This window comes from Zingiber officinale, chromosome 6B (assembly GCF_018446385.1).
Source record: "Zingiber officinale cultivar Zhangliang chromosome 6B, Zo_v1.1, whole genome shotgun sequence".
In the NCBI taxonomy this organism is placed as follows: domain Eukaryota; kingdom Viridiplantae; phylum Streptophyta; class Magnoliopsida; order Zingiberales; family Zingiberaceae; genus Zingiber; species Zingiber officinale.
Window position 1 is genome coordinate 122,711,430 of NC_055996.1, and position 27,768 is coordinate 122,739,197.

At 35.8% G+C, this 27,768-nt stretch overlaps 1 protein-coding gene across 3 annotated transcripts; it reads left to right on the top strand.

Annotated features, from left to right (window-relative positions):
- Positions 1-286: 286 nt before the first annotated feature.
- LOC121989314 (mitogen-activated protein kinase kinase kinase YODA-like) lies at positions 287-27,768 on the top strand. 3 transcript variants are annotated; one of them, XM_042543279.1, is made up of 13 exons: positions 287-702; positions 2,730-3,419; positions 3,509-4,237; positions 5,276-5,363; positions 5,463-5,525; positions 18,871-19,031; positions 19,108-19,183; positions 23,023-23,082; positions 23,157-23,264; positions 24,164-24,403; positions 25,897-25,988; positions 26,565-27,272; positions 27,402-27,768. In XM_042543279.1, exons 2-12 carry the CDS (start codon positions 2,884-2,886, stop codon positions 27,058-27,060), a joined length of 2,649 nt encoding a protein of 882 aa, XP_042399213.1. In that variant the 5' UTR covers positions 287-702; positions 2,730-2,883; the 3' UTR covers positions 27,061-27,272; positions 27,402-27,768. The 3 variants fall into 3 exon arrangements, with proteins under 3 accessions (XP_042399213.1, XP_042399214.1, XP_042399212.1); XM_042543280.1 differs by having other exon boundaries at positions 287-683; positions 27,391-27,768; XM_042543278.1 differs by having other exon boundaries at positions 287-683.

Consider the following 27,768-nt stretch of genomic DNA (forward strand, 5'->3'; position numbering starts at 1 on the left):
TCAAAATTCATGAATGATTTAAATATTTTTGAAATTTAAAAATTTTATTACGGACAAAATTGTAAGATTATTGGAAAATTATTAGTATTATCACAAGTAAACCAGAGATGCCTACATCTAAATATGACATGTGCACAAAGTAAAAAATGTTAAATTTTTTATTTTTTACTATTAAATTGGTTAAGATTTTTTTTGTTGGAATACGATGAAACTCAATTTATTGAATCAAATTTAGATCGAACTGATTTTATCTAGTTTAGTTTTGCGTCGCTTCAATGATTTTCAAATCATAAATTAGATGCTTCATTATTATTGTTAAATTCCAGTGAGAGGAGGAGCTACCACTGCATAGTGCAAACCCCTTCTTATTTTCGGCATTTCATCGCCTTGCTTTTTGATCTCGATTCCTCTTCGTCTCTGCCCTCGTCGTCCGATTCTGGTTCTCCTCTTCTTTCCCTGGGTGCGATCTCTGGTCCTTTGTTAGGGTTTCCAGTGTCCTCCGAGCTGGCTCATATCCAGCGTGAGCTCGAGCTTACAGAGTGAGATCGAGGCGAAGTGAGCGACGAATCCTCGGCAGAATTGTTTCATTGAAAGTCCAAAAGCTCCGGCTGCTTCGTATAAAATATCTTGACTGGATAAATGCCAGAGGATCTCGTTCGAACAGGATCCGTTCAGCTACTGGAGTAAGATAATTCTTTTGTGGTGAGAATCTAGGTGTTTTAGGTTTTCGGGGGTTTCTGGATTATAGTGGAAAACCGAGCTTTTAGATCGTATAGGGGTTTGAAAGTTGTGCTTTGGTTTCGTAAGGAACTAATATAATTGTTGTCGTATTTAAATTGCAGCTATCTAACTCACTGATCCTGAATTTAGGGTAAGTTGTTGATTTTACATTTTTAGTATAGATACTGATTTCACTGATTTTTTTTTGTTGCCGATTTTTAACCTTACTTTAATTCTTTGCATCATACATTATATTAGTTTGTGTGAGCTATTTTGAAATTATATTAAATAAAATTAGTGAAATTCCTTAATTTGAGTGTTATTCTTGCCATCTTTTGCATTTGTGTAAATATTTTTGATATTGGATTCAGGTTTGGCTGTTGCTGTAAGTCATTTGTATAAATTTTACTGTTGCTTAAGGAACAAGCATCCTCTTCTCTAGTTAACTAATTTGATGGAGGTGAATTCTGTAAAAGAAAGAAGATTATTATTAATCTTCTACTCCAATCTCTCCAACCCTACTAATTTGATGGAGGTGAATGCTGTAAAAGAAAGAAGATTATTATTAATCTTCTACTCCATTCTCTCCAACCCTACTAATTTGATGGAGGTGAATGCACTAAGAGAAAGAAGATTATTATTAATCTTCTACTCCACTCCCTCCAATCCTACTACCTGATTCTATGTGATCGCTACTGGATTTGTCTTCAAATGTTTCCTGATCATATTTTTTTTTTATTTGCTGTAATACAATACCATCCATATATTATCCATTTATGTTAATTACTAATCATATAATTATGTTATCATCTATATAAAAGAAGAATTATATATTATCATCATAACATTTCAATACAATAGTTATTTACTGACTCTCATCTAATTTTATCAAGAGATTGACATCGAGAGGAAGTCATCAACACCAGCTCCCTTCCCTTTTGACACCATTACAACCGCCCACTTAGGCTTCTTCAATATTCTCTTTGGTGCACTCTTTCATTACAAAACCACTGGTTGCTCGCATTGAGCCCGAGGCTACTCTTGCCATGCATGATCTTGTATCCCTTATCATCACTCTTGCCATGCATGGTCATGTATTCTGTTTCCCTTGCAGTTGACATTGCAACCTTGGAGACTCCCTAGATCACTAAAATCTTGACATTGCTCTTTGTTAAATTAAAGCATTAGTCTATATCCACTGCCTGCATCATCTGGAAAATCCTTTGTTATCCTTTTATCCTATTATCATATGCGCCGATCATCTGTGAAGCATATAGATCATTTGATCGACATTGGTGATAATTCAGGGTCCATGGACATGTCATAGATATCTCATGATCCCTAAGCTTGTAGATCATTCTAGGCCAAGTGTGCTATTTGATCTTGGTTCAGTAATTTGAAAACATTTAGTGTCTAACAGTCGTCATCCATGCTCAATGCAAACTGAAGATAGGGCAATGTTAAAGATGGGATATTATTCTTAAACTCCTACTTGATTCACTTGGATCCTCATACCTGATTAGCTATGATAATCCTACTTGATTTGTTCTAATTCCTTTTGGATTCCTCTCCACATTGTGGGTTGCACAGTTGGGTCGGGTTGTCCTGGGAGTATCATTTTACCTAGGCTGTTGTGGTCACTAACACATGTTTCATTGGAGCAGGCATGCTTTTCCTAAAGTTTCTCTTTCATTTTATTGTAATTTCTCTTTTAGTTTGGACTGATATTAAAGCTATCTTCTGATACTGTCTCTTTGGCACAACTTACCAATGAATCTAGAATCCAATTCATGTGTTTGTATGCCTGAAATGGCTAAAGAACATTGTCCCCATCAACCTGGACGCAACTTTTTCAAATGCAATTCTTGTTTTTCTCACTTGGTTATAAGTTTCCAGTATTGAAATTTCATTTTTTGTTTAAACGGGACATAGATTTATTATTGTAGTAGTTGACGTTGTTGATTCTATTTAAAGTTAGTATTGATCCCTGAGTAAACTTCTCTTGCCAGCCTCCTTCAACTAGAAGCCCATCTCTTCTGAATTCTACCAATTAGATTGAGGCTTTTATGTGAGGCAAGCCAAGCTCCTACTAATGACTTGGAATTTTCTGCTATAGTGGCCTCTATTTTGTAATCCTCAAGCAAACGAGGGATTTCAATCAAAATGCCTACGTTGTGGGGGAAATTTTCATCTAAAGATGCGAAAAAGAAGACGGTGAAAGAAAATTTCATTGATACATTGCATCGTTTTATAAGTCCAGCTGAGCATAAAGAAGGCTCAAGAAGGATTGAACGGCATAGCAGCCATGCAATTTCAGAGAAGAACTGCAGATCCAGTTCAAAATCACAATCTACATCACCCTCTTCACAAGTGTCTCGTTGTCAGAGTTTTGCTGGTAGGCCAAATGCCCTACCACTCCCTCTTCCAGATATAAAGTCAGGCATTACTCGCACACCCTCTGAAGTTCATAATCCAAGGCCAATATTGGAAAAACGTGGAAAACCACCATTGTGTTTACCACTTCCAAAGCCTCATCGCATTCCAAAAGGACTTGATGATTTTGATGGAGAATTGGCTACTGCTTCGGCTTCTAGTAATTGCTCGATTGATAGCGATGATCGATGTGATTCTCAACTTCAAAGTCCTGTAGGCAATGACCTTGAAAATTCCAACAAAAATATTGTAGATAATCATTTCAGGTGTGGTATTATATCTGCATTTTGATTTTCATTGTTAGCTAATGTTATTTCAACTTCTTTGCAACCTAATGTTGCTTATCTTTTTGAAGTTTGCTGCAAAAGGATCAGTTTTCTCCAAGGAAAAAGTGCCCAAGAGAGATTGCTAAGCCAACAAATTTTATATTTGGAAACCAAACAACATCTTCACTCATGTGGGGTGTTCCAAATAGTTATCGGTCTAATATGCAAATTTCTCATAACAGTGCTATAGGAAGTGCCCCAGATAGTTCTATGTCAAGTCCTTCAAGAAGTCCTATGAGGGTTTTATGTCCTGAGCAGGTTCCAATATCAGCATATTTACCGACAAAGACTGTTAATGATGTAACATTCAATGGATCTGGCCAGTGCTCAAGCCCAGGCTCAGGACAGACATCTGGGCATAATTCTGTAGGTGTAGATATGCTGGGGCAGTTTTGGCAACATAGTAGAGGTAGTCCAGAATGTTCTCCCATACCTAGCCCAAGAATGACAAGTCCTGGTCCGAGTTCTAGGATACATAGTGGAACTGTCTCTCCACTTCATCCACGGGCAGGAGGAACTGCACCAGAATCACCTACAGGTCGAAATGATGATGGAAAAAAACAACGTCATAGATTGCCTCTCCCACCAATAAATGTTTCTCGCAATTCTCCTTTCTCTCCAAGTAATTCAGCTGTTACTACGCCAATATCTCGTAGTCCTGGAAAGACAGAAAATCCTGCAAGTCCAGGATCACGGTGGAAGAAGGGAAAATTGATTGGTTGTGGTACATTTGGACATGTTTATGCCGGTTTTAATAGGTAATATCCTTCTATTAACTAAGGTATAAGTTTCGACTTGTTGTACGTTATTAAAATTCTTCTGATTAGACCTGCCATCATCCATGATTAGGCTTATCAAAAAGTTCTTTCATATGATACTTGCTGATGGATGATTATTTGGTTGACATTTCTATATTTGAGCTATATTATTGTTGAGTTTGGATTGAAGTTAAATTGTTTACTTGCATAAAGGTACCATTAATTAGTCATTATTAAGGAACTTCAAAGTTAGATCTCAGTTTGAAATACAACATATTTTCTCAGCAGAGGTCAAGGTTTAGACTACATTAGCAACATTTTTGGCAATGACATTTAGTGAACAATTTGGTTTGAGATCATAGGCATCTAGTGTTCAATAAGCTCAGAGATCTATGTGAGCAGCTAATTCCTTTATTGTCAATTACAGATTAGCATACTTCTGTACTAGATAGACATTGAGAGATGAGCTTCATTTACTGTCCCTTTTAGTCTCTATTTCTTCCCATGTCTATTAAATAAACACTTCCACATGCATTCACAATCTGATGCTCATACAATCATCCTTGCGAATCTATGGGTAGCCCCATATCAGAGGATGCAATGGAATTGAATATGGAAGGAACTTAGCCATTACCTTCTTAAAGCAAGTCTATCCTAATCAAGTAGTCTATTTGAGTCAAAGGGGAGTGCTACCACAAGGGTCAGGGATATGGGTTAAGGTCACAACCTTGAAACTGAGGGAAGCCTTTATATTTGTGTTTGGTGATCATTCATGAATATCAACCACTAGTCTGATGAAGGATATGGATAACTTTGCGTGTAAGCTTGAACTCATATAGCCAATGGAAACACCTTGGAATTATTTCATGGTAAAAAATAGTTTCATTTTGTAAATCCACATAATTTATCAACAATCCTAAATTTTTTGTTGGTTTACTAGCTTCACCTTGTATATTAATTTTACTAATTCCGCATACTTCTATGGGCTTGTTTTATTTTCCATGTTTTTTTTAAACTTTTTTTATGTCCTGTTTATAGTGAGAGTGGTGAAATGTGTGCAATGAAGGAGGTTACCCTCTTCATGGATGATGCCAAGTCAAAAGAAAGCGCAAAACACTTAGGGCAGGTGAACACCTTTTTTATATTAAAATTCCCATCCTCCCAGTGTGTCTATTAGTGTTCTTTCATTTTCAATCATCTCTTTTGTGTTGCTTTCTTTTGACAGGAAATATCTCTTCTGAGTCGGTTGCAGCATCCAAATATAGTGCAGTATTATGGTAGTGAGATGGTATTGCTTGCTTTCTTGAATACACAATGGGAACATTCTATTACTTAGTTGATTACTGATGATTGCTGGTAGTGATAAATTTTCTTGGTACATCATTACAAGACATTATCTCCATCATGGTAGTTTCCCATCATTTCTTGTTTGTTTTGTATTTTACATTCTCCTAAGGCTCTTTATAAGCTACACTGGGAGACTTAGCAAAATAAACATCTATCAAATATCAGCCAAGTAGGTCTGTCCCTGTATGGCCATTTAGAACTGGTACAAACGATGAGAAGTTAATAAGGATTCATGCCGCTAGAGTCATTAGGTTATTATAATTATTGTCAAACTTTATGAAGGATAAGAAGAACAGAAGCAAAAAAAAAAAAAAAGATCAACCAAAACTATCAGCCAATTCATTGAAGAAGAGTATAAAAAGTTTGGGTAGTTAAGAAACTACCTTCCAATACTAGTAACTATCAACCACCAAGAAAAATCAACATTAGACTACTGTATTATTAAATCATATAAATCCTTAAATTTGTGCATCATTGTTGTCATAATTTTGCCACTCCTCCTTGGCAACGATGTTTCACATTACAAGTCTTTCTTTCAAGTATCCTGCCTTCTGCAATCCTTTGGTGAATATATCAACAAGATTTTCTGCAGAACTATTTTCTCCAATACAATCTTACCATCTTTGTCTCCAAGTCTGATAATATGATACTTAATCATGATTTGCTTTGTCCTTGTGTGTACGGGTGAGTATTCGGTTAAAATTGAATTGAACTAAACCAAATCAATTGTTTTTTTTGAACAAACCAAATTTTTTAAAAAAGCCGAACAAACCGAACTGATAAAATATCAGTTAATTTGGTTGAAAATCAAAAGTTTTTTAAAAATAAAATTCGGTTTCAGTCTTAAAAAAATAGGGTCTAAAAATTTAGTTTGGTCTAAAAATTTAGTTAATTCGGTCTATTCGGTTTAACCAAATAAGAAAATTTAAAACTGAACTGAATTAACCAATTTTTTTAAGGGAAAAAACCGAATTTTTGAATAAACTGAACTGAATTTTAAATTGTTTGTTCTGTTTAACCGAATTTTTACTTACCCAACTGGTGTGAAAGATAGGATTCATAGCTAAAGCAATAGCAACTTAATTGTGACAAACGAGCTAAATAGCATGATCAGTAGCGGTAGGTGCAACATTATTCAGCCTATTTAGTAGAATAAGCAAGTATATTCAATACATTGAGTAGAATAAGCAATACATTGTGTTTTATTTTTGATATTAAAACTGTCATTTAATGAATCATGCCATGGCAAACACATCACTTCATTTGGGTTGAAAATACATATGTTATTCTATTAACTTAATTGGCAATGGTTGTGATTGAGGGCTAAAATGATGAGATGAGATTGGATACTGTGTTTATGTGTAGTGGTGGTGGATTGGGGGTGCATTTTATAATTTTGTAAATCTTGGAGATGTTTTGAAAATTTACAAGATATAGAGTAAAATGAAATTTTCCCATCACATTATGCAACACTTTGTTAGTGTCTTCTTTGAAGTTGATGTTTAAATTGAGATTTTGACCATTAGACTAAATATTCCCAATTTTCTTATCAATTTAAATCAACTTTATTTGCCATTTTAAATTGGACTGATTGGATATCTCTAGTCTAACTATAATGGGTTATGCACATATTCATATCGGCCCACGAGGCCCATGAAATTTCTAGCAACCCTTGCTCGTGTTGATGCGTGCTCATAGTATGAATATATTATTAAATTATTTTTAACTAAAAATTCTATAAAAAAAAAGAGAAAATAATAATACAAACAAAAAGTAAACATTATGACTTTTTAATATAGAAAAATTATTTATTAAAAATTTATTATCTACATAATTACAAGATTATATCTTCACTTTAATATAATACATTCAATTTATTACAACATAAATATTATATCTCAAATTTATACAAGAATATTACATATCAAATTTGTAACAAGAGAATGGAAATTGAGAGAATGAGAATCGGAATCTTAGTTGTTTTGATGAGGGATAAGGAGTGAGATTGGGTTATTTAAGGAAAATTTATTTTTCTTAGAAATTGTTAGGTTAATCTAGTAATTTGAGTTTTAATTTGACTAAATGCCCCAAATTAGTTGGTTTTTGAAAGATCAAGCGGTATTTTTGCAAATTTCATGCCGATCTCAAGTTCGTGCCATGCTTAGCATGGCCAAGCTTGGTGTCATATGCTGAAATCTTTAGATACTAGCGCTGTGTAATACTTAGACACTCTTCTTGTATGATGCTATGTAAGCCTAACTCAAACAAGCAAAAGACCTAAAAAAGCTTGGGAAGGGAGGAAAGGTATTTTACTTAAATTCCATCTAGGAATGAATGACAAGATTTAAGGAATCCTATAATGGAAATTAAGTCTCCAAAACACTTGAAGCTGTTTCTAATGAGAAATCTAGAAACTCTCCTACACTTATCTAGAGTATTTTATAAGATTAGAGAAGAATCTTTTGGTATTATAGAAAATTCTAAAATGATGGAAATACAACTTGGAATGTTCCAAAACATCTTGGAGATCACGGACTGTGCCATCCTTCCACACCTATGCTTGAAATATCCTCATTGCTCTTATAGAATAGATCAATCTGGTCCTTGAATTGTCAAAGTCCTTTGGAGTGTCCAACTAGCTTCGCTATCTAGAAATCCTCTTCACTTTATAAGATATTGTTGGCTTGTAAGTGATGTTTCCTTCGGATAACCTGATCGCCTGAGATGATTTGCACCTCTTGGTTGTGTGATATCTTCACTCTTAAAGGCGCTATTTTCGATATGTTTCTGTTTGGTTCTCCATGTCTTCATGATATGGCTTAAGGACTTACATAGAAAACTGGGTGGAATTCTTAAGTTTTGGTGGCAACTCAAGTTTGTATGCCATTTTGCCCACTTGTCCCACAATGCATAATGATCCCTCGTATCTTCAAATTATACCTTTGTGGTGTCCCTTGTGTTTTTGTTGATTGTATATCTTGACTAACTCAAGGTCTCCAACTCTGAACTTGTCGGAATCCTCCTCTAGCCCACTTCTTCATGTATTTTGTTGCCTTATGCAAATATAAGTTTTCGATGCCCACTTGTTCTTACTATCTCTTAGCAAATTTAAAATATCTGGCGGCATTGCCTTGTGGTGTTGTGGGTTGGTGGCTCGAGATAAGCTCGAATGAGCTCCTTGTTGACTCATTTTACTTGCAAGTTGAAGGAGAATTGGGCAATGTCAAGGAGTTTCACCCAATCTCATTGGTTGATGCTTATGAAGTGCCGAAGGTATGCCTCGAGTAAGATATTTGCCTGTTTGCCTGCTTGTCCATTTGTCTGGTGGTGCATATTTGTCGAGAAACTCAAGTTTGATCTAAGGAGCTATATTGTTCAGTTCAAAATTTGTTGTAAGCAAGAGTCTTGACTGTGCAATTCTTTGGTGTTTGGTTGAAAGTTTCGTACTCTGAAAACCTATCTAACATGACAATAATACTCCCGCGCCCATCTGATGGAGGAAGCCCAATGATGACTTCTATTGAGATGCTTTGCCAAGGTGTTGGAGAAGTCCCTTTAGTGCATATGGTTCTCCTTTATCTTGTTGGCACACAAGACATGCCTTTTCAAAAGACTCCACATCTTTCTGTTGATGTGGCCAATAGTAGTGCTTTTCCAAGAGTGAGAGTATGCGCTAAACACAAGGATGCCTCATGCACATGGAGTCGTGATAACCTTCAAGTATTTCTTGTCACAATCCCTCATGAGTGGGCACATGTATGTGACTTACTTTGGCTAGGATGGTTGTAGCTTGAGGGTCATGAGTCATTTCTTTCTTGATGCGATCCACTAGAATTCCTTGAGCATGTGAGATGACAACAAGTTCAACCTTCCTACATAGTGCATTTGCCACTAAGTTAACCTATCCTGGCGGGTTGTACTGGATCTCATAATTGAATTCAACAAGGAAATACTGCCATCTTGCTTGCTTGGGTGATAATTTCTTTTGAGTTTGAAAATAGCTCATGGCTACATTATTCGATGATCACAAATTTTGACCCACGTAAATAATGCTTTTAAAGTTGCAAACAATGGACTACAACTGTCTTATCCTTTTCTTGAATGGTGTATTGTCTTTTGGTGTCATTTAGCTTTGGACTTTCAAAAGCTATAGGATGCCCCTCTTGAATGAGTACTCTGTCAATGGTTTAGTGCAATGCATCGGTTTGCACTTTAAATGGCTTGGTATAAACTAGAAGTGTGAAGACCAAATTCCTTTGTCATGACATTCTTTAAGTTTTTGAAGGCTTATCCCCATCCTAAACTTTGCCCTTCTTAAATAAGTCAGGTAAAAAGAGTAGTCATATGAGAATATCCTTTGACAAAGTGTCGATAGAAGTTAGTTAGCCCCAAGAAAGACCACAACTTAGTGATTTTTTGGGCTCTTATTGTCGGATGGCTCGCACTTTGCTTTCATCCATGCAGATGCAACCTTGCCCAACTCCCAAAAGGATACCTATAGTTGTGTGAATGCACACTTTTCCTTCACATATAGTCCATTGGCTAAAATACCTCTAAGGACTAGAGAGATGATGTACATGTTCTTTGAGCATGTGATTATATTTAACAATATCATCAAGGCATACAACCACAAGAATTTGAGGGCATTGGTGAGGCTAAAGGACATCACCAAGAATTTGAAAGAACCATAGCAGGTACTACATTCTGTTTTCGCAATGTCCTCCTCAACTATCCACACTTGCAAATTTCCCGACCTCAAGTCCAGTTCTGAGAAGTAAGTTCTAGAGCTAAGTTGATCAAACAAGTTTGCAATGAGTAGGATACAGTAGTTGTTCTTGACTTTTAGCTTGTTAAGAGTCTGATAGTCTATGAAGCGATCCATCAGATTTCCTTTGGAGTAGCACTGATGTTCCATAGGATGCCTTGGATGCTCTGATGAAGCTCGCATCTTTCAATTGCCCTCGCATTTCTTTAAGTTTTGGGGATGGCATTCGATATGGAGCTTGGGTTAGCGGCTTAGCTTTTGGAATGACTTCAATGGCATGCCCACTTCATTCTTTGAGAGTAGTTTCTTGGTAATTCTAGAGGTATGATGTCCTTAAATTCTTCTGCACTGCACACCTCTTGGTGAATGAGATATTGCTGGGTCCATATCATGAGTTTTGAGTGTAGCCACAAAGGTAACTTCACTATTCTGCAATCCTTTTATAAGTTACATGATAACTTTATAGCAGGGCCAATCTGTCACTTGATTGGCACTGCACATTGATGTTTTGGCTCGGGCACTCTAAGAAGAAAACTCCAATAACCATTTCATAATCGTGCATGAGAACAAGTCTCCTTACCTTGACACCACACAATGATTGTGACTTTTTTGAATTAATTGTTTTCAAGCATCCCCTCTTTGTGTGGTTTTAGGCTTAATTTGTCTGCTACATCCTTGGTGAGGAATATCTCAGATGGCCCTGTGTCAACTAAGGTAATGAGTCTATGCCCTAATATTTCAGCTTCCACAAATATCATTCCTTCGTGTTGGTCAAAGGCTTCGATTTTGATGACACTCAATTGGCAGAGAGCCCCCAATTGTAATGTCTTATTCCCATGTTCTTCTTCTTTTTAAATGATGGCTGAGAGTTGACATCGTTTTGGGCACTCCCTTGCCAAATGTGGTCCCTCATAAAGGAAGCACTTAATGCTTTGTTTGTCAATTTTTTTTAGATAGATTGCCCTTGAAGTGTGACTTTTTGGAACTATCCTCATTAGGTATTTGATTCTTTCCAGATTGGTTGTTGAATTTTAAGAAGTCGACTTTCTTGAACTCGATGAGTGACTCGGTGGCGACAATGGCTTGAGAAAGAGTTTTCACTCTCCTATGTTGCAACTCTATTTTGGCCCACGCCTTCAGCTTGTCCATGAAGGCGAATAAGGCATCTTTGTCATTCATTTGAGGCACATTAAGCATTGGCTCTTGAAACTCTTGGTAGTGCATACTTCCCCCTTATGAGTGAGGTGACGTAACTTTGCCCGTGCCTCATCCTTAGCATACTCGAGTAGAACTATTGTTTGACCTCCGTCACAAAGTCCCTCTAAGTATTGATGTTGGTGCCCCCATGCCTTACATCATCACACCTTCACCTCTACTATGTCATTGCAATGACACTTTTATACGTTGTTGCAGTGTGTACCTTAGTGGGGTCATCCAACCTCCTTGTGCTCCCAAGTATTGCTCAATGCCCGAAAGGAAGTTATCGATGTCTTTGGCAACATGCTTCCTGCTGACATAGACCATCGGCTTTGGCAAGTCCACCCTTGCCAGTGTTTGGGCAATGGTCCCTCCTTGTTCCATGTTTGCCTGACATGCTCTAAACTTACCCCTTGAGTTCACACACTTAAATCTAAACTTACCCCTCGAGTTTACACACTTAAAACCTCAATGCTTCAATCATGGCTTCTAAAGCACAGTCCCACTTATGCAACTTTTCTGGAGTAGCACTAAGAGCCCCCTGTAGCTCCCCACTTATTTCCTCCTGAATTGCCGTGGGGTCAAGTTACTTCTTCTGGAAGTCACCAAAGGCCAACTCCAACTTAGCTAGATGGGCATTAGAGACAGTGATAATGCGTCATGACTTGTCCTTGCAGTTCTTTGATTGCTAGGAGTTGTCTTCCTTGCAACTCTTTGATTGCTCAGCGACGCTTGACATGACGATAACTTGGCTATGATACCACTTATCATGTGCTGAATCCTTAGATACTAGCATTGTGCATCACTTAGATGCTCTTCCTTGTATGCTACTAAATAAGCCTAACTCAAACAAGCAAAGAACTCAGAAAATTTTGGGAAGGAAAGGTATTTAGATGATGTACAAATAAAGATAGCTAATCTGATTATACTGTTTAATCTAAGAATGAACAACTAAAATTTAAAGCAGCCTACGGTAGAGATTAAGTCTCTAGAACATTTTGGAAGGAATTTTTAATGGAGAATCCTAGAAGCTCTCATATTGCACTTATTTAGAGTATTTTACAAGATTAGAGAAGAATTTTTGGGTATTTTAGAAAATGCTAGAATGATAGAGATGCTGCTTGGAATGCTATGAAACCTCTCGGGAATTATAGACTGTGACACTGGGCTGTGCCAAGCATGGCCTGTAGGTCAAGCCCCCGCTGCCCAACCTGATCTGAGATCTTGATTAACATGTCTTGTTCAATTTATTGTCACTAGCCACGACTAATAATGTGATGGGGCAGGCCATGCCACATGTGGCTTGGCTTGTCGATACTACTAGTTTAGTCTATAGATATAAATGATTTCTTATCTGACCATTAACAACCAAATATTTAATAAACATATCTCAGTGAGATATCAATTTTCATTGCTTTCAGTGATACCTAAACTTTATGGTTAAACATGCTTTTCTTTTAAATTTTAAAGAATAGTGAATATGAGTATGCTTGCATGCCTAACAATCTAAACTACTTTCATTTTGGAGAACAAAATTGATTTGACACAAATGTCTCTGTCCTGAAGATACCTAGAAAGTCTTACCCCAAGAAGCTACACAATACTTGTATATTATTTGTTTTTTTAGGAAGCTTTATAACCCCCTAGATCTACTTTGAATTGCTTGCTAAAGATCCAGTTTAGAAGTTTGGTAGTCACCATGGACTTGTTGATATTTATATCCCATCTCTTGGCTTGCAATTCATTGGGAAAGGCACATTAATATATCTACATTGGTTATATTCACATGTAGATGAAGGTAACCTACGTACACTATTGATGAAGAAATATACTATGGCTACTGCTGTTTAGAAAGGAAGATTACAAAATAAAAATCTCTCTCAATCACATATTTAATTCCTTTCCTTCTATGTCATTTCCTTAATCATATCAAATTAATTCCTTTCCTTCTATGTCATTTCCTTAATCATATCAAATCAAATCAGATCAGAATATTCTTTAATGTTGTCAAATCAAATCAGAATATTTCTTAATACTGTCAACACTCCCCCTCAAGTTGGTGCAAAGATATCTATCATGCCCAACTTGTTGACTTGAAATTTAAATGCTTGTTTCAACAAGCCCTTAGTCAACACATCTGCCACTTGCTGTGAAGTTGGACTAAAATAGGAGGATGCAAGAGATATTAGAAAGGAAGATTACAAAATAAAAATCTCTCTCAATCACAGATTTAATTCCTTTCCTTCTATGTCATTTCCTTAATCATATCAAATTAATTCCTTTCCTTCTATGTCATTTCCTTAATCATATCAAATCAAATCAAATCAGAATATTCTTTAATGTTGTCAAATCAAATCAGAATATTCCTTAATACTGTCAACACTCCCCCTTAAGTTGGTGCAAAGATATCTATCATGCCCAACTTGTTGACTTGAAATTCAAATGCTTGTTTCAACAAGCCCTTAGTCAACACATCTGCCACTTGCTGTGAAGTTGGCACAAATGGCGTGCAAATTATCCCTTCATCGAGTTTTTCCTTTATAAAGTGTCGGTCAATCTCAACATGCTTTGTTCTGTCATGTTGAACTGGATTTTGAGCAATGTTGATCGCTGCCTTGTTATCACAGTACAGTTTCATAGGAAGATTAATTTCCTTAGTAAGATCTTCTAGGACCTTCTTAATCCAAAGAACCTCACAGATCTCTTGAGCCATAGATCTAAATTCTGCCTCGGCACTGCTTCTTGCAACTACACTTTGTTTTTTGCTTCTCCAAGAAACTAAGTTACCCCAAAGAAATGTGCAGTACCCTGAAGTTGACCTCCTATCAGTGATTGATCCTGCCCAATCAGCATCAGTATACACCTCAATCCCTCTCTTATCAATTTTCCTAAAGAAGAGTCCTTTTCCTGGAGTCCCTTTCAAATATCTGAGAATTCGATATGCATTCAAGGTGCTCTTTAAATGGAGAATGCATAAATTGACTTACCATACTCACAGCAAAGGCAATATCAGGACGTGTGTGTGACAAGTAAATCAACCTTCCAACCAGTCTTTGGTATCTTCCTACATCTGCAGGAGTTCCCTGTTTGACTTCTCCAAGCTTAACACTAAGCGTTTCTGATGGTCTGCAGTCATTCAATCCAGTTTCTTTTAAAAGATCCAGAATATACTTCCGTTGGGTAACCACTATGCCCTTCTTGGATCTTGCAACTTCCATTCCCAAAAAATATTTTAGTTGGCCCAAGTCTTTAATCTCAAATTCTTTTGCTAAGCTTTGCTTCAATTTGCTCATTTCTTCAGCATCATCACCAGTCAATATTATGTCGTCCACGTAAACAATCACCACTAAAATCTTATTTTTGGTGGATCTTTTAGTAAATAGAGTATGATCAGATTGACCCTGAGTATATCCTTGGCCTTTAACAAACCTTGTAAACCTGTCAAACCAAGCTCTGGGGGACTGTTTGAGTCCATATATAGACTTTCTCAACTTGCACACTTTATCCCCAAATTTCTCAGTGAATCCAGGTGGAGGTTCCATATAAACCTCCTCTTCTAGGTTCCCATTTAAGAATGCATTCTTCACATCTAGCTGATTCAATGGCCAATCAAGGTTAGCAGCTATAGATAGAAGTATTCGTACTGTGTTTAATTTAGCAACCGGAGAAAAAGTCTCGGAGTAGTCTACTCCATAAGTCTGAGTGAACCCTTTAGCTACCAGGCGGGCCTTGTACCTCTCCAAGGATCCATCTGAGTTGTATTTCACAGTAAATACCCATTTACAACCAACAACTGGCTTCCCATTAGGAAAATCCACTTTCTCCCAAGTAGAGTTCTTCTCCAAAGCTTTCATCTCCTCAAGAATAGCTTCTCTCCACTCAGGAACATTCAGGGCTTCCTGGATGCTGTTAGGAATGGATACACTAGACAATTGTGAAATAAATGTACAATAGGAAGGTGAAATATTTTCATAAGACACAAAGTTTGACAGGGGATATTTTGTACAAGATCTAACACCTTTCCTAAGAGCAATGGGAAGATCCAGTTGACTACAAAAGGGGATATTTTGTACAAGATCTAACACCTTTCCTAAGAGCAATGGGAAGATCTAGTTGACTAGAAAACTCAGGATTACTTGGAAGATTGGGTCCTTGTGAATCATGAATTTCATGATTGAACCTCTGATTGGATACTTGAGGATGCTGGGAACTAGGGTCTTCCTTTTTCTTTGAATAGACCATACCTTTATACCATTTCCCATCCATTTTTGTTATTTCATTTTGTTCATTTTGAGATGGCATTATCACAGAGTGTTCTTGTTTGTCGGTAGACTCAATATTTTTCCCATTTTCTACCTCTTTTACTTTTAGTGATAGAGCATCATTAGGAACAAGCGCAAAGGTTAAGTCAGATTTATCAACACATTCATCTTCATTAGGTTTGTTCTCCCCTTGAAGATGAGTGTTCTGGTATGAAGTTCCCTCAAGAAAAGTGACATCCATAGAGACAAATATTTTTTTCGAAATTGGATCAAAGCATTTGTAACCCTTTTGCTTGTTGGGGTATCCTACAAATATGCATTTATGTGCTTTTGGATCAAGTTTTGATTTTCTAGGATCAAAATTATGAACAAATTCAACACTTCCAAAATTTTTTAAAGGGATGTTTGTCACTAACAGAGAATCAGGAAAGCTTTCTGTGAAAACCTGGATTAGAGTTCTAAACGACAAATTTCGGGTTGGCATTTGATTAATCAAATAGGTTGTTGTTAGAACTGCTTCTCCCCAAAGATACTTAGGAACCTTAGTTGTAAAACTCAAGGCTCTAGCAACTTCAAGGAGATGTTTGTTTTTCCTTTCAGCAATCCCATTTTGTTGGGGTGTATAATTACATGAACTTTGGTGCACAATTCCTTTCTCATAAAAAAAATTTCCCAACATATTGTTAAAGAATTCCATTCCATTATCACTTTGAAAAATTTTAATCTAAGTCTGAAATTGAGTTTGAACCATGTTATAAAAAATTTTGAACATCATTGCAGCCTCAGATTTTTCTTTTACCAAAAAAACCCATGTGACCCTAGTATTTTCGTCAATGAAAGTAATGTACCATCGTTTTCCAGAAAGAGTGGTCACCCTAGAAGGACCCCAAATATCACTATGAATCATAGTAAAAGGTGCTGATTTTTTGTATGGTTGAGGTTGAAAAACAGATCGATGATGTTTTGCTAATTCACATGATTCACATTGAAAAACTGACTGCTCTTTATTAATAAAGAGCTTGGGAACCAACAACTTTAAATATTGAAAACTAGGATGACCCAATCTATAATGCCATAACAAAATTTCACTATTATTTGGAACAGAAATAGAGCTGAAACAAGTTTTATGGTCTGACCTTTCATTAAAGGGGTAAAGCCCACCATCCTGTTTAGCATCCCCAATCATCTTCCCCGAGGTTAAATCTTGAAATTCACAATGCGAGGAACAAAAATTAGCTCTACAATTATGATCATGGGTGAATTTATTGATGGATAGAAGATTGTAGGAAAGGGTGGGAACATGTAGAACATCTTTCAATGTTATAGATTTAGAAATAGGTACTGGTCCTTTTCCTACAACAGTAGCAAAGGAACCATATGCAATTTTGATCTTTTGATTCCCTGCACTTGGTGTATAAGAAGCGAAATATTGTGAAATACCAGTCATATGATCAGTAGCACTTGAATCTAAGATTCAGAAGCCATTAGATTTGGTACATGCAAGGGTACCGATGGGAATAATACCTGAATCAGCAAGGGCACATGAAGAATTAGAATTTCCTAAGGATTGAGACTGAAATAGTTTTTGTAAGTGCTCCATTTGTTCCTTAGTGAAGGGAAAAGATTATGAGGAAGATTGCTGCTTTGAATCTGAATGGTTCACATGAAGGGCACGACTTTCATGTGCTCCCCCTAACTTGTTATCACTGCCCTGTTTCCTCTTCCCATATGCTGGTTTTCCATACAACTTCCAGCGGTTTTCACGAGTGTGCCACGATTTTCTGCAATAGTCACACCAAGGCCTTTTCTTCTTTGTCTATTTCCTTCAAATTCTGCACCACGAATTGCAAGAGCGGACCCTTCCATTTCTGGTTTTGATTCAGGAATATTTTTTAGCATCACATATAGTCTTGCTTCTTCCCTATGTATTTCTGAGAAAACTTCTCTTAGAGGAGGCAAAAGCTTTCGTCCCAGGATATACCCTCGAACCTCATCGAGTTCCTTGTTCAAACTAGCCAGGAACACAAATACCCGGCCTCTTTCTATCTTCTTTTTATAGCGAGCACTATCATTTGGATTTTCCCAATCTTCTTCTTCAAACAAATCCAACTCCTGCCAAACAATCATCATCTCATTATAATAAGCTGTTACCTCACGATCTCCTTGCTCCATTTTCCATCGTCGAGTGTTTAATTCGAACAATTGAGAATGATTGTCCAAATCTGAATACGTTTCTCTAACAGCTTCCCACACATCTCGAGCTGTGGGTAGAAATATAAATGGCTTTCCAATCACAGGATCCATAGAGTTTATTAACCAAGCAGTGACCATAGAATTTTGAGACCGCCACTGCTCGAATCTTGGATCCTTTGTGGTTGGAGGTTTGATTTCACCATTGAGATACCCAAGTTTTCCTTTGCCGTCTATTGCCAATCGTACTGTTTGAGACCCCTCAAGATATTTTTTTCCATTCAGTTTATGAAGAGTAATCTGGAGAGATCAAAGTTGTCAGGAAGAAAACCCGCCATCGGTTGAGCATTTGCTTGGGCTTTTGCCTCCAAAGGCATCATCTCACTCCCAGCATCTTCGGATGCTGACCAAAGTCAACCATGGCTGCCTTAAAATTCATCCTTACATCCTATTGCTCTGATACCATGTGGAATTGTATGAAGAGAAAAAGAACATAACTCTTTTTCATTATTGTATAATTTACAAGGAGTCCGACTAAAATAGGAGGATGCAAGAGACATTAGAAAGGAAGATTACAAAATAAAAATCTCTCTCAATCACAGATTTAATTCCTTTCCTTCTATGTCATTTCCTTAATCATATCAAATTAATTCCTTTCCTTCTATGTCATTTCCTTAATCATATCAAATCAAATCAGATCAGAATATTCTTTAATGTTGTCAAATCAAATCAGAATATTCCTTAATACTGTCAACAATAACTATCTATAGTATTTTGTGTTTCTCTCCACTATTCCTAGTAAGCAACAATATATTTCTGTCATATATCTGTGGTTTGATTCTTATATATATTTATATATTTTCTTCAAACAGATTGATGACAAACTTTACATTTACCTCGAATATGTTTCCGGCGGTTCAATACATAAACTCCTTCAGGATTATGGCCAATTTGGCGAGCCAGCAATTCGGAGCTATACTCAGCAAATTCTTTCTGGACTAGCATATTTGCATGCTAAAAATACTGTTCATAGGTATTACAAAGAAGTATTTCTTTTGAGTGATCTGACTCTTAGGAAATGATGTGTAAACCTGGATTTCTTTCTGCAGGGACATTAAAGGTGCAAATATATTGGTAGATCCTAATGGCCGTGTTAAGCTTGCAGATTTTGGAATGGCAAAACATGTATGCTTTTATCTCTATTAAAACAAAGCAAGCACTTTTTGGGCAATTATATCCTTGTACCCTGGCATACTATGACTAGTCTTTCTAGTGCAATATGGGCTTCAGAATTTGTATTTGGGAGAAAAGTTGTCCAATCTCAATATTCTTGCATGTTTTTCTTGTGAAATTAAATGTATCATACTTCTTTTTTACTGAAAAATTCTAGGTTTTTTAGCTACGAGTTGTTCCTTTAGGGTGGTATTTTGGCAATTTACTCACAAGTGCCACTTGGTTTGATCCGAATGATTTGTGAGATTAAATTGTAAATAATACATTAGAATAAAATATTGAGTGGGTGAGTGGAGAGAAACATCTTCAAAGATTACGGTTCTAGGAATAGTATATGTTTATTCATATTACTTGACTAGTCATTCCAACACAATATGTGCTTAAAAATCAGTTTGTTTGAAATGTTGTCATGCTCATACCACACATCTTTCATATTATTTTATAGTGAAACTGTATACACAGTGTTTATGTTTACAGTTCACAATTCATATAATGTGATTTGGAAAATTTGTTTGGACAATTTTATCATGCTTATCTCACATATCTAGCATGCTTTTTTCAAACTAACTGTGTACACTTTCTTTATTTCACAATTCAGTGCTGTTTTAGCTCTTTTAGTTGTTCCTGTAGGGCTTTTCTATACGCTATTGATGCCACTTATTTTCGTTCATATGATTTACCAGACTAAATATTAGAATAGTACTTCTGAGACAATTTACTGAGCAGGTTAGTGGAGAATAATCTTCTAAAGATTAAGCTTATGGGTATCATGTGTGATTCATATGTATCAATCTTTCTCAGCTTTGGAACTTATTGTACATGCTATGGAAATTAAATTATTTAATGGTCCTCCGTGCTAGTTCGCCTAGTTGAATTTGTTTCTTACATCCTTTGCCCTATGAAAATAGTTTTATAGCACAGGTGAAAATTTTCATTTTGCTCGCCAACTAATATACGAGAATGGATGATACCTCCTGTCAACACTGTATCTATGAGAAACACACCGCTGAAACCACTAGGATTATAGTACCCTTCTTTCTTTATGAGCGATGCCCCGACAACACTTTGCTTCTCTGCCTTCTTCCTTCGCAAGTGGCGCGATGCTAGAGGCTATGAGAAGCACTTTGTTAAAGCAAACTAGGGTTTAAGACCTTTTGGTACATCTCTTCTGTGAGTGATGCCCCAATAACATTGTGTTTCTGTGTTCTTTTTTGGTGACCACGAAGACATCATGAGGACTCCGCTGAAGAAAATTGGGTTCTGATGCACTTCTTCTTCCTCTTACTCTACCTCACCTGCCTCCTCTACCTTGTACTCTTCCTCCACCTCCTTTTTGGAGTCATTAACACATAACTGAAATAGAATGATATTGTTCTGAAATAGTATTGCGGTCTCTGGTGAAATTTTGAATCGGATTGAAATTTTTAACCTTGGAATAATGTGAATATACTGATTCTCCACAAATTTTAGGAGAATTATATGATGATTTAAATATGATGACTTCAAATTTGAAAACGGTGGCCAAGAGTGTACTTGACAAGTCAAGAGGATGCACATCACTAAATAAAGAATCTTGGTGGTGAAATGAAAAAGTATAGGAGAAAGTGATAAAAAAAATGAATAGCCTATAAGTTATTGTGCATTTGCAAGAACAAATAAAACTTTAAAACATATACAATAGTAAGAGAAAAAAGGTAGTGAGTAAAGTCAATAATAAAGCTTTCAAATGCTTGTATCAACATCTTGACATAAAAGAAAGGGTAAACGATAGCTATAAAATAGCTAAAGCAAGAGAAAAGAAAGGATATTACCTAAATAAGATGCATTAAAGATGAATCAAATAGGGTATTAGTTGGAGGATGAGGAAATAAAGGGAGCGATGGAAATTATATTTTCATCATCTTTTTACTGTAGGTTTAGGTGACTAACTTAGCTTGCGAAATTTAAGTAGGTTAAAGGAGTATAAAAATTTAAATTTTTATTCCAAAAGTAGAATAGACGTTAATGGGATACAAAATGTAAAAATAGTATGTTGTAATGGATGATTTTCTAATAAAGATATGGAAGTGCTTATGGAAGCAACGTATTACGAATTATTCAACCTAATATTAAAAATGAAGAAAATGCTTGATTAGTAGATGGTAAGTACTCTAGTTCTTTGTATAAAAACTAAGGAAATGTAAAAATTATGTGAATTATAATGACATTAAGCTAATGGCGCATACTATAAAACTTTAGGAAATAATGAAATGATTAAAAAGGAGATCAAGCTGATCAAAATCAATTTGGATTAATGTCCGAAAGGTCGACGATAAAAGTTATATATCTTCTCAAAGAGTATCAAGAAAAGAAACAAGATTTACACGTGATATTTATTGACCTAGAAAATTTATGACAGTCCCGAGGGAAATTATGTGAAGAATTCTAGGAAAGAAATATAATTAAGAATATGTATGAATTATAAGAGTGAATACTCTGATTAATCAAAATATTTCCTATAAAGTTAATGCTATATCAATAATCAATTCTAAGTCCTTATCTTTTTACATTGGTCATGAATAAACTTATTGAACATATCTAAGACGTGTTATCATAGTGCATAGTGCATATTTTTGCAGATGATATTATTTTGGTCGATGTGACATGTGAAGAAGTAAATACTAAGCTCAAATCTTGATAGGAAATACTAATACTAAAAGGTTTTGACTTGGTAGTGTAAAGACAACATATGAAATTTAAATTTAGTAGTAGTAGATGAAGTGAGGCAATTATTAAAATAGGAAATGACAAGTTACCTCGTCACAGGTAACTGAGAGTTTTAAGTATGTAGGTTTATTTTTGCAAAGGTTGGAGAGGTTGTTAGTGATATTTTACGTAGGATACATGCAAGTTGGTTGAAATAAAGGACATTAGGCTTTTTTTTATGATCGTAATATACCCTCTAAATCTCTAAAACGACGGTTAGATTTACTATTTTATATGCAGTTGAATGTTGAGCTATGAATTGAGCACACAAGCAAAAGATGAGAATCGTAGAAATGAGGATGTTAAGGTGGATGTGTGAATATATAAAAACTGATAGGATAAGAAATGAGAGCATAAAGAAAGTTAAGGTTGTGTCTATTGAGGAAAAACTATGAGAGAGACTCGCATTTAAGATGGTATGAAAATGCATTTAAACGATCAATAAATGCCCTAGCTAAACAATGTTAGACCATGTCAAATACACATTAATCGAGGAAGAGAATAAAAAAAAACTTGGTTAACAACGATAAGATAAAATAAAATTTATTTAAATATAGATGATAATATAGTAGATGAATCTAATAACATAGAAAAATTCATATAGTCGACTTCACTTAGTGAGATAATTGCTTAGTTGTTATTGTTGTTGACCCAACTTATAACTATACGAAACTAAGATTGTTTAATAATTCATGATTAGTATTCTTTTTCCAGAGATAATAAGTATGTCTATGTATATTTTGAAAGTCTGCTATCAGAGTACAATGGTTTGATCAAGTCAACTGCAACTGAATTTTGGTATACCGTAAGATAAGAATATGCGTCAACCTTTATTTTCATCAGTTCACTAGAATTCCACAAGATCATTACACCAAATTTGAAATGTATTCTCATTTTTCCAATGCTTTTGTGAATTTGATATTTAAATTATTTTGTACATGGCTTAGTACATAAAACTATTTCCTAAAATCTATTCTGAAATCAGAAAAATAAGGCTTTTTCTCTGTTTGAACCCAATATTGATCACCTAATGTCGTGCTTGTCAGATTACTGGACAATCATGTCCCTTATCATTCAAGGGAAGCCCATATTGGATGGCTCCAGAGGTATTATTTTCTCCAATATATATTTTTTTTCAATCATACATCTAAATTAATTCGTATTATGATTGTTCGGTTAGGTCATCAAGAATTCAAATGGATGTAACCTTGCGGTGGATATTTGGAGTCTAGGGTGTACTGTCTTGGAGATGGCTACATCAAAACCACCTTGGAGTCAATATGAAGGGGTTGTTACCTGATCTTTGAGAGCATGTAACTTGTTTAGATTGATGCTTGGATATTTCTAATGCACTGATATGAAATCCAGAAAGCATATCTATTACTAGTTTCCTTGCATGAACTTTTTATATTTAAGACCATACACAAATAAGTCACTGTCATACTTTTTTAAAGTGAGGACCATAGATCTAATTACTCTCTATCAACACATTAATTTTGAGAAAATTTGTGATGGTTGATCGCATGGTTTATAATTTTTTTTGTGCAATTTGGCACATGCTGAACATCTTATTCTGCCGCCATTCAACATGCAGAACCTGTCTGAGATAATGAAACTTGCTCCAATTGACAGCAACGAGGCATGAGCTTCCATGAGGCGGCTGCAATGAGATCATGGTTGGATACTGCTAGCTCTTGTCTTCTTTCTTCTCCTTCCCCAATCTTCCCCCGATCTTCTTCTTCTTCTCTTCAATTCCTTCCTCATTGTTCGTTCTGGCCAGGGAACTGAACCCAATTAATGAAATTTAAAACCTTGGGTGAATAACTAATTGACCTTTTGCATGACATCCCAATGCTCTTGATTCATATCCATTTGTGGTTGAGTTGTCTGTCAATCTTAGTTTGTTCCACATCTTTGAAAGGAGTTAGTTATTTGCTCAACATGGTATCACCAGTTACACTAATCACTGAACCCAGCGGCAACTAACATAACAGGAAGTCCGTTACAGTAATTAATTTTCTTGGGTGACCTCGCCCTTAGCTTGTACTAATTTGAGAATAGTTTCCTTGAGATGCACTTGATATGAGTTATGTAATTATATAAAGATTTTATTCATTTATAATGCATGGCCAAGTATTGATTCTGTTTTTTTTTCTTTGCAATATTTATCACTTGTTTGTTTTATAGATTGCAGCAATGTTCAAAATTGGAAACAGTAAAGAGCTCCCAAGAATCCCTGATCACCTCTCTGATGATGGCAAGGATTTTATAAGGCATTGTCTTCAGCGTGAGCCATCTAACCGTCCTACAGCTTCTGAGCTTCTGCAGCATCCATTTGTGAAAAATGCATCATCAATTGAGAAATCCCCAATTTGTTCTGAACCTTTAGAATGGCTGGATGGCATTTCAAGTGGAGCAAATATAAAGGTGAATTGCTTTCTGAGAGTGGTTTATTTGCAGTGTTTTTTTCCTTTATTAATAAATGTGATGCTAATAAAGTTGAACCGGTAAAAATTAAACTAGCTCAGTAAAATTAGTTCAAATTTTAACATGTCAAAACTTCACATTTTTTGTTTCTACTTTTAATATTTAAAATATGCCTAATCTATTTTTCCAAGACGTAATATGACCAGGTTATTGTAAAAGCTTAAAAAAGAAACCTCATTATATTTCCCTAATCATCCACAATAATAAGTTTTTTGCTCTATCTTTCTCCTCTCATGGGATCACTGACTAAGGCATACAACCCCATAAGACCAAATGATCAATTGAGGCACATGGTTCTATCTTGAACTATTGACATGTCAATAGACTAGGAAGAATTATAGCTCCACATAAATATGTGCAACTTTATAAAGCTGCATTAGTTTGTCTACTTTTCCTGTGGAATTTCAAGTTTCAATTTTTTATGCATTAGTTAAATGATGAACTTCCATTTTTGTCCAGACATGAAATAATAAATGAAAAGGAAATCTCAGTTCAAGGTTTTGCACAGAAGCAACAAAGTTTGCCTGAAAGTTTATGAGTTGCTAGGCTGGTTCATTATTTATCTCTAATTCTTTATTTCAAACTTCTGCTTGTCCTTAACCAAAAACCTGATCTGATTGAGAAACTTGGGAATTGGAGTCTGGCCATTTCAGTCCACCTCTCCATGTTCATCCAAGTTACTCTGGTTGACTTGATTTACCCATCAACTGAGTGGACCAAGTTCACTTGGGCCCAAACTGGGATGATATTTTATTTTCTAAATTTTTGATGTTTACATTCTCTCTCACACACATGCACACACATTTTACATTGTAAATGCTTATCTATCATGTAAATTTATCGGCTAATAATTATATGTAATATTTTATATTTTCTCATTCATGTCTATATCTCCTATATAGGAAATATATAGTGCAGATATGCGATCTATCTAGTTGAACAGCAAGCCTAACCAGTGAACCAGCATCTTGGAGTTCGATCTGTTCCTCATCTGGTCTGAAATTTGAAACTATGACTGGAACAAAATGAGGATTAGAAATGCTGTTATAATTAACTAAGCCTAACCTATGTGGCTTCACTTGAAACCTGTCTATTTGTGGATAATGAATGTGTCTGCATTTGATGGCTGCAAAGCTTTGTATATTTGTAAATCAAACCAATCTCACATCTCTGAGAACTAAGAAACACTTGGTTAAATACATGTTGATATTCCAGAAAGCGATGCACATCTATAGAACTTGAAAGATAATGAATCTAAAATCTAGGTCTAGTTATATAATCTTTGTAGCTTTTATAGGAATTATTTTAAGCCTGTTGTGCTTTCTTCTCCATATTTCTCTTTTATTACTTCATTTTTCATCTGCTTTGATCCTGATATTTTCTGATGCTTATTATGTGCTTTAATTTTCATGCTGCTATTAATAAAACTTCAGATAACTGGCCATGTGAAAAATTTGTCTTCTCTGGACATGGAAGGAATGTCAATCAATCACATAAGAGGTGGAATACCTACTATAGCAACAAGGTAAATCACTTTTTCTTTTTGCCTTTGTAGAGTTATGGTTTTATTTATCTGTTTGTTGTTTCCTCTTATCAATGTAATACACGAATGGCTTGGTCAGCATTCTGTGTGGTTCAACTTTGGACATGATTTGGAGATAAACATGAAATGTTATGTTTGAAACTGTTTCAATTTCTATAGCATCCTCATTCTTTTACTGTTGGAATATTGCAAAATGGGTTATGCTTTTTTTTCTTGAGAAAATATGCAATGTTTTACCTCTCATCTCATCTTATTATGAACAACCAAAATCAGCTAAAAGAATAGCATCTATACGCCCAAATGAGCTATCAGTTACTTTGTTGGACCTGATCTTACAAATTAAACATTTTAAAACTTTCTAATAATGCATTTATTGAAATGCATATGCAATATTGTTAAGACTTTTTTTGGCCAATACACCACTACACGTGGTTAAGCATACTTTTAGCACTCTGGTCCTTGTCCCTATCAATCACATGCAGTGTCTAACAAAATTGCAGCCCAATGGGAACCAGTTTTTTCTTTAACTATCTGACTGATTATCTTTTCGATTTGCAGTGATGTTCCTATCAGATACTTATCTTGTCCTGTCTCTCCAATGGGAAGCCCTCACTTGAATTCCAGATCTCCATGCCATGCGAGGGGAAGGATGTCTCCATCTCCTATTTCAAGTCCTATAGCCACCTCAGGTGCATCTACGCCTCTGACTGGTGGCAATGGTGCTATTCCATTCAGCCAAGCAACGCAGCATGTTAGTGATCCTGATGGTTTCACTAGTTTGTCAAAATGCAAAACTGATTTATATCTCAGCGGGACTACCTACCATGAACAAAAGCTCAATCTTTTAGCTGGAATGCAGCAAGGCTCACTGAAAGTTTGGGAAAGAAAGACATCAAAAACTGACATACTCAGCACTCAGTTTGGTAGGCTGAGACACGGCAATTTACGGGATCTTCATAAGAAGCAATCTGATCGTCTGCCACCTCAGTCCTTGAGAGATCAAAGGAAGCTTAAACCTTCACAAAATCCCAGTTCAGGTCTTCCAGACTCCTGACTCTGCAAATGCTACATGACTGACAGAAACGATCAGCCAGATCGTTTTTTTTTTGTGTTGGTTCTGGCATGCTTTATCAGTCCCAATTTCATCCAAAACTAATTTATTTGCTAAGTATGTTAGTTGCAACTCTACAATCATTCTTTGTTCTTTGGAGACCTGGGCAGGGGATTCAAGTTCCAACCTACAATGCTCTGTCAAGTTTCATACTGGTAAATAATCTTTATTTCATCATAATGTGGTACTTTTTCCCACCTTCTATTAAGCTTGTTACTGAAAATTTTCTTGTTAGCATTTGTGCGTTGAACACCTAATTGTCGGCGTTTTTAGTGGAGTTGCAGATTGATGCAGTGATTATATTGAGGATGCAATTTATTTATTAGGAAGAGTAAAAGGGCAAGCAACGTTTGGAAAAGTGGAAGCTTGGAACTCAACTTGTGCATATAGTTAGGCTATTTGTATAAAGGCTGATCCCCCACATTGTCCAACATTTTGATTTATTACACTGAGACTGCATCGGTTGGGATGTACAATTGCTGTGTTTCTGAATTGTGAGACGGATGAAGGATTATGAGTGCAGTATCTATATATATGTTTACAATAGGAAAAAAAGATATTTTAATCACTAGTTTGCATGTAAAACATGAACATTGTACAACTTTTATGGACTTGGCTGTTAATAACTTATTTTTATCTTTCAGTAAGAAA

What these genes read in the sequence shown, in the direction of transcription:
- LOC121989314 (XM_042543279.1), top strand. Translation starts at nt 2,884, where the DNA reads ATGCCTACGTTGTGGGGGAAATTTTCATCTAAAGATGCGAAAAAGAAG. An exon ending in ATTGTAGATAATCATTTCAG is followed by an intron (nt 3,420 to 3,508) that starts GTGTGGTATTAT and finishes ATCTTTTTGAAG; the next exon opens with TTTGCTGCAAAAGGATCAGT. An exon ending in ATACCTACTATAGCAACAAG is followed by an intron (nt 25,989 to 26,564) that starts GTAAATCACTTT and finishes TTCGATTTGCAG; the next exon opens with TGATGTTCCTATCAGATACT.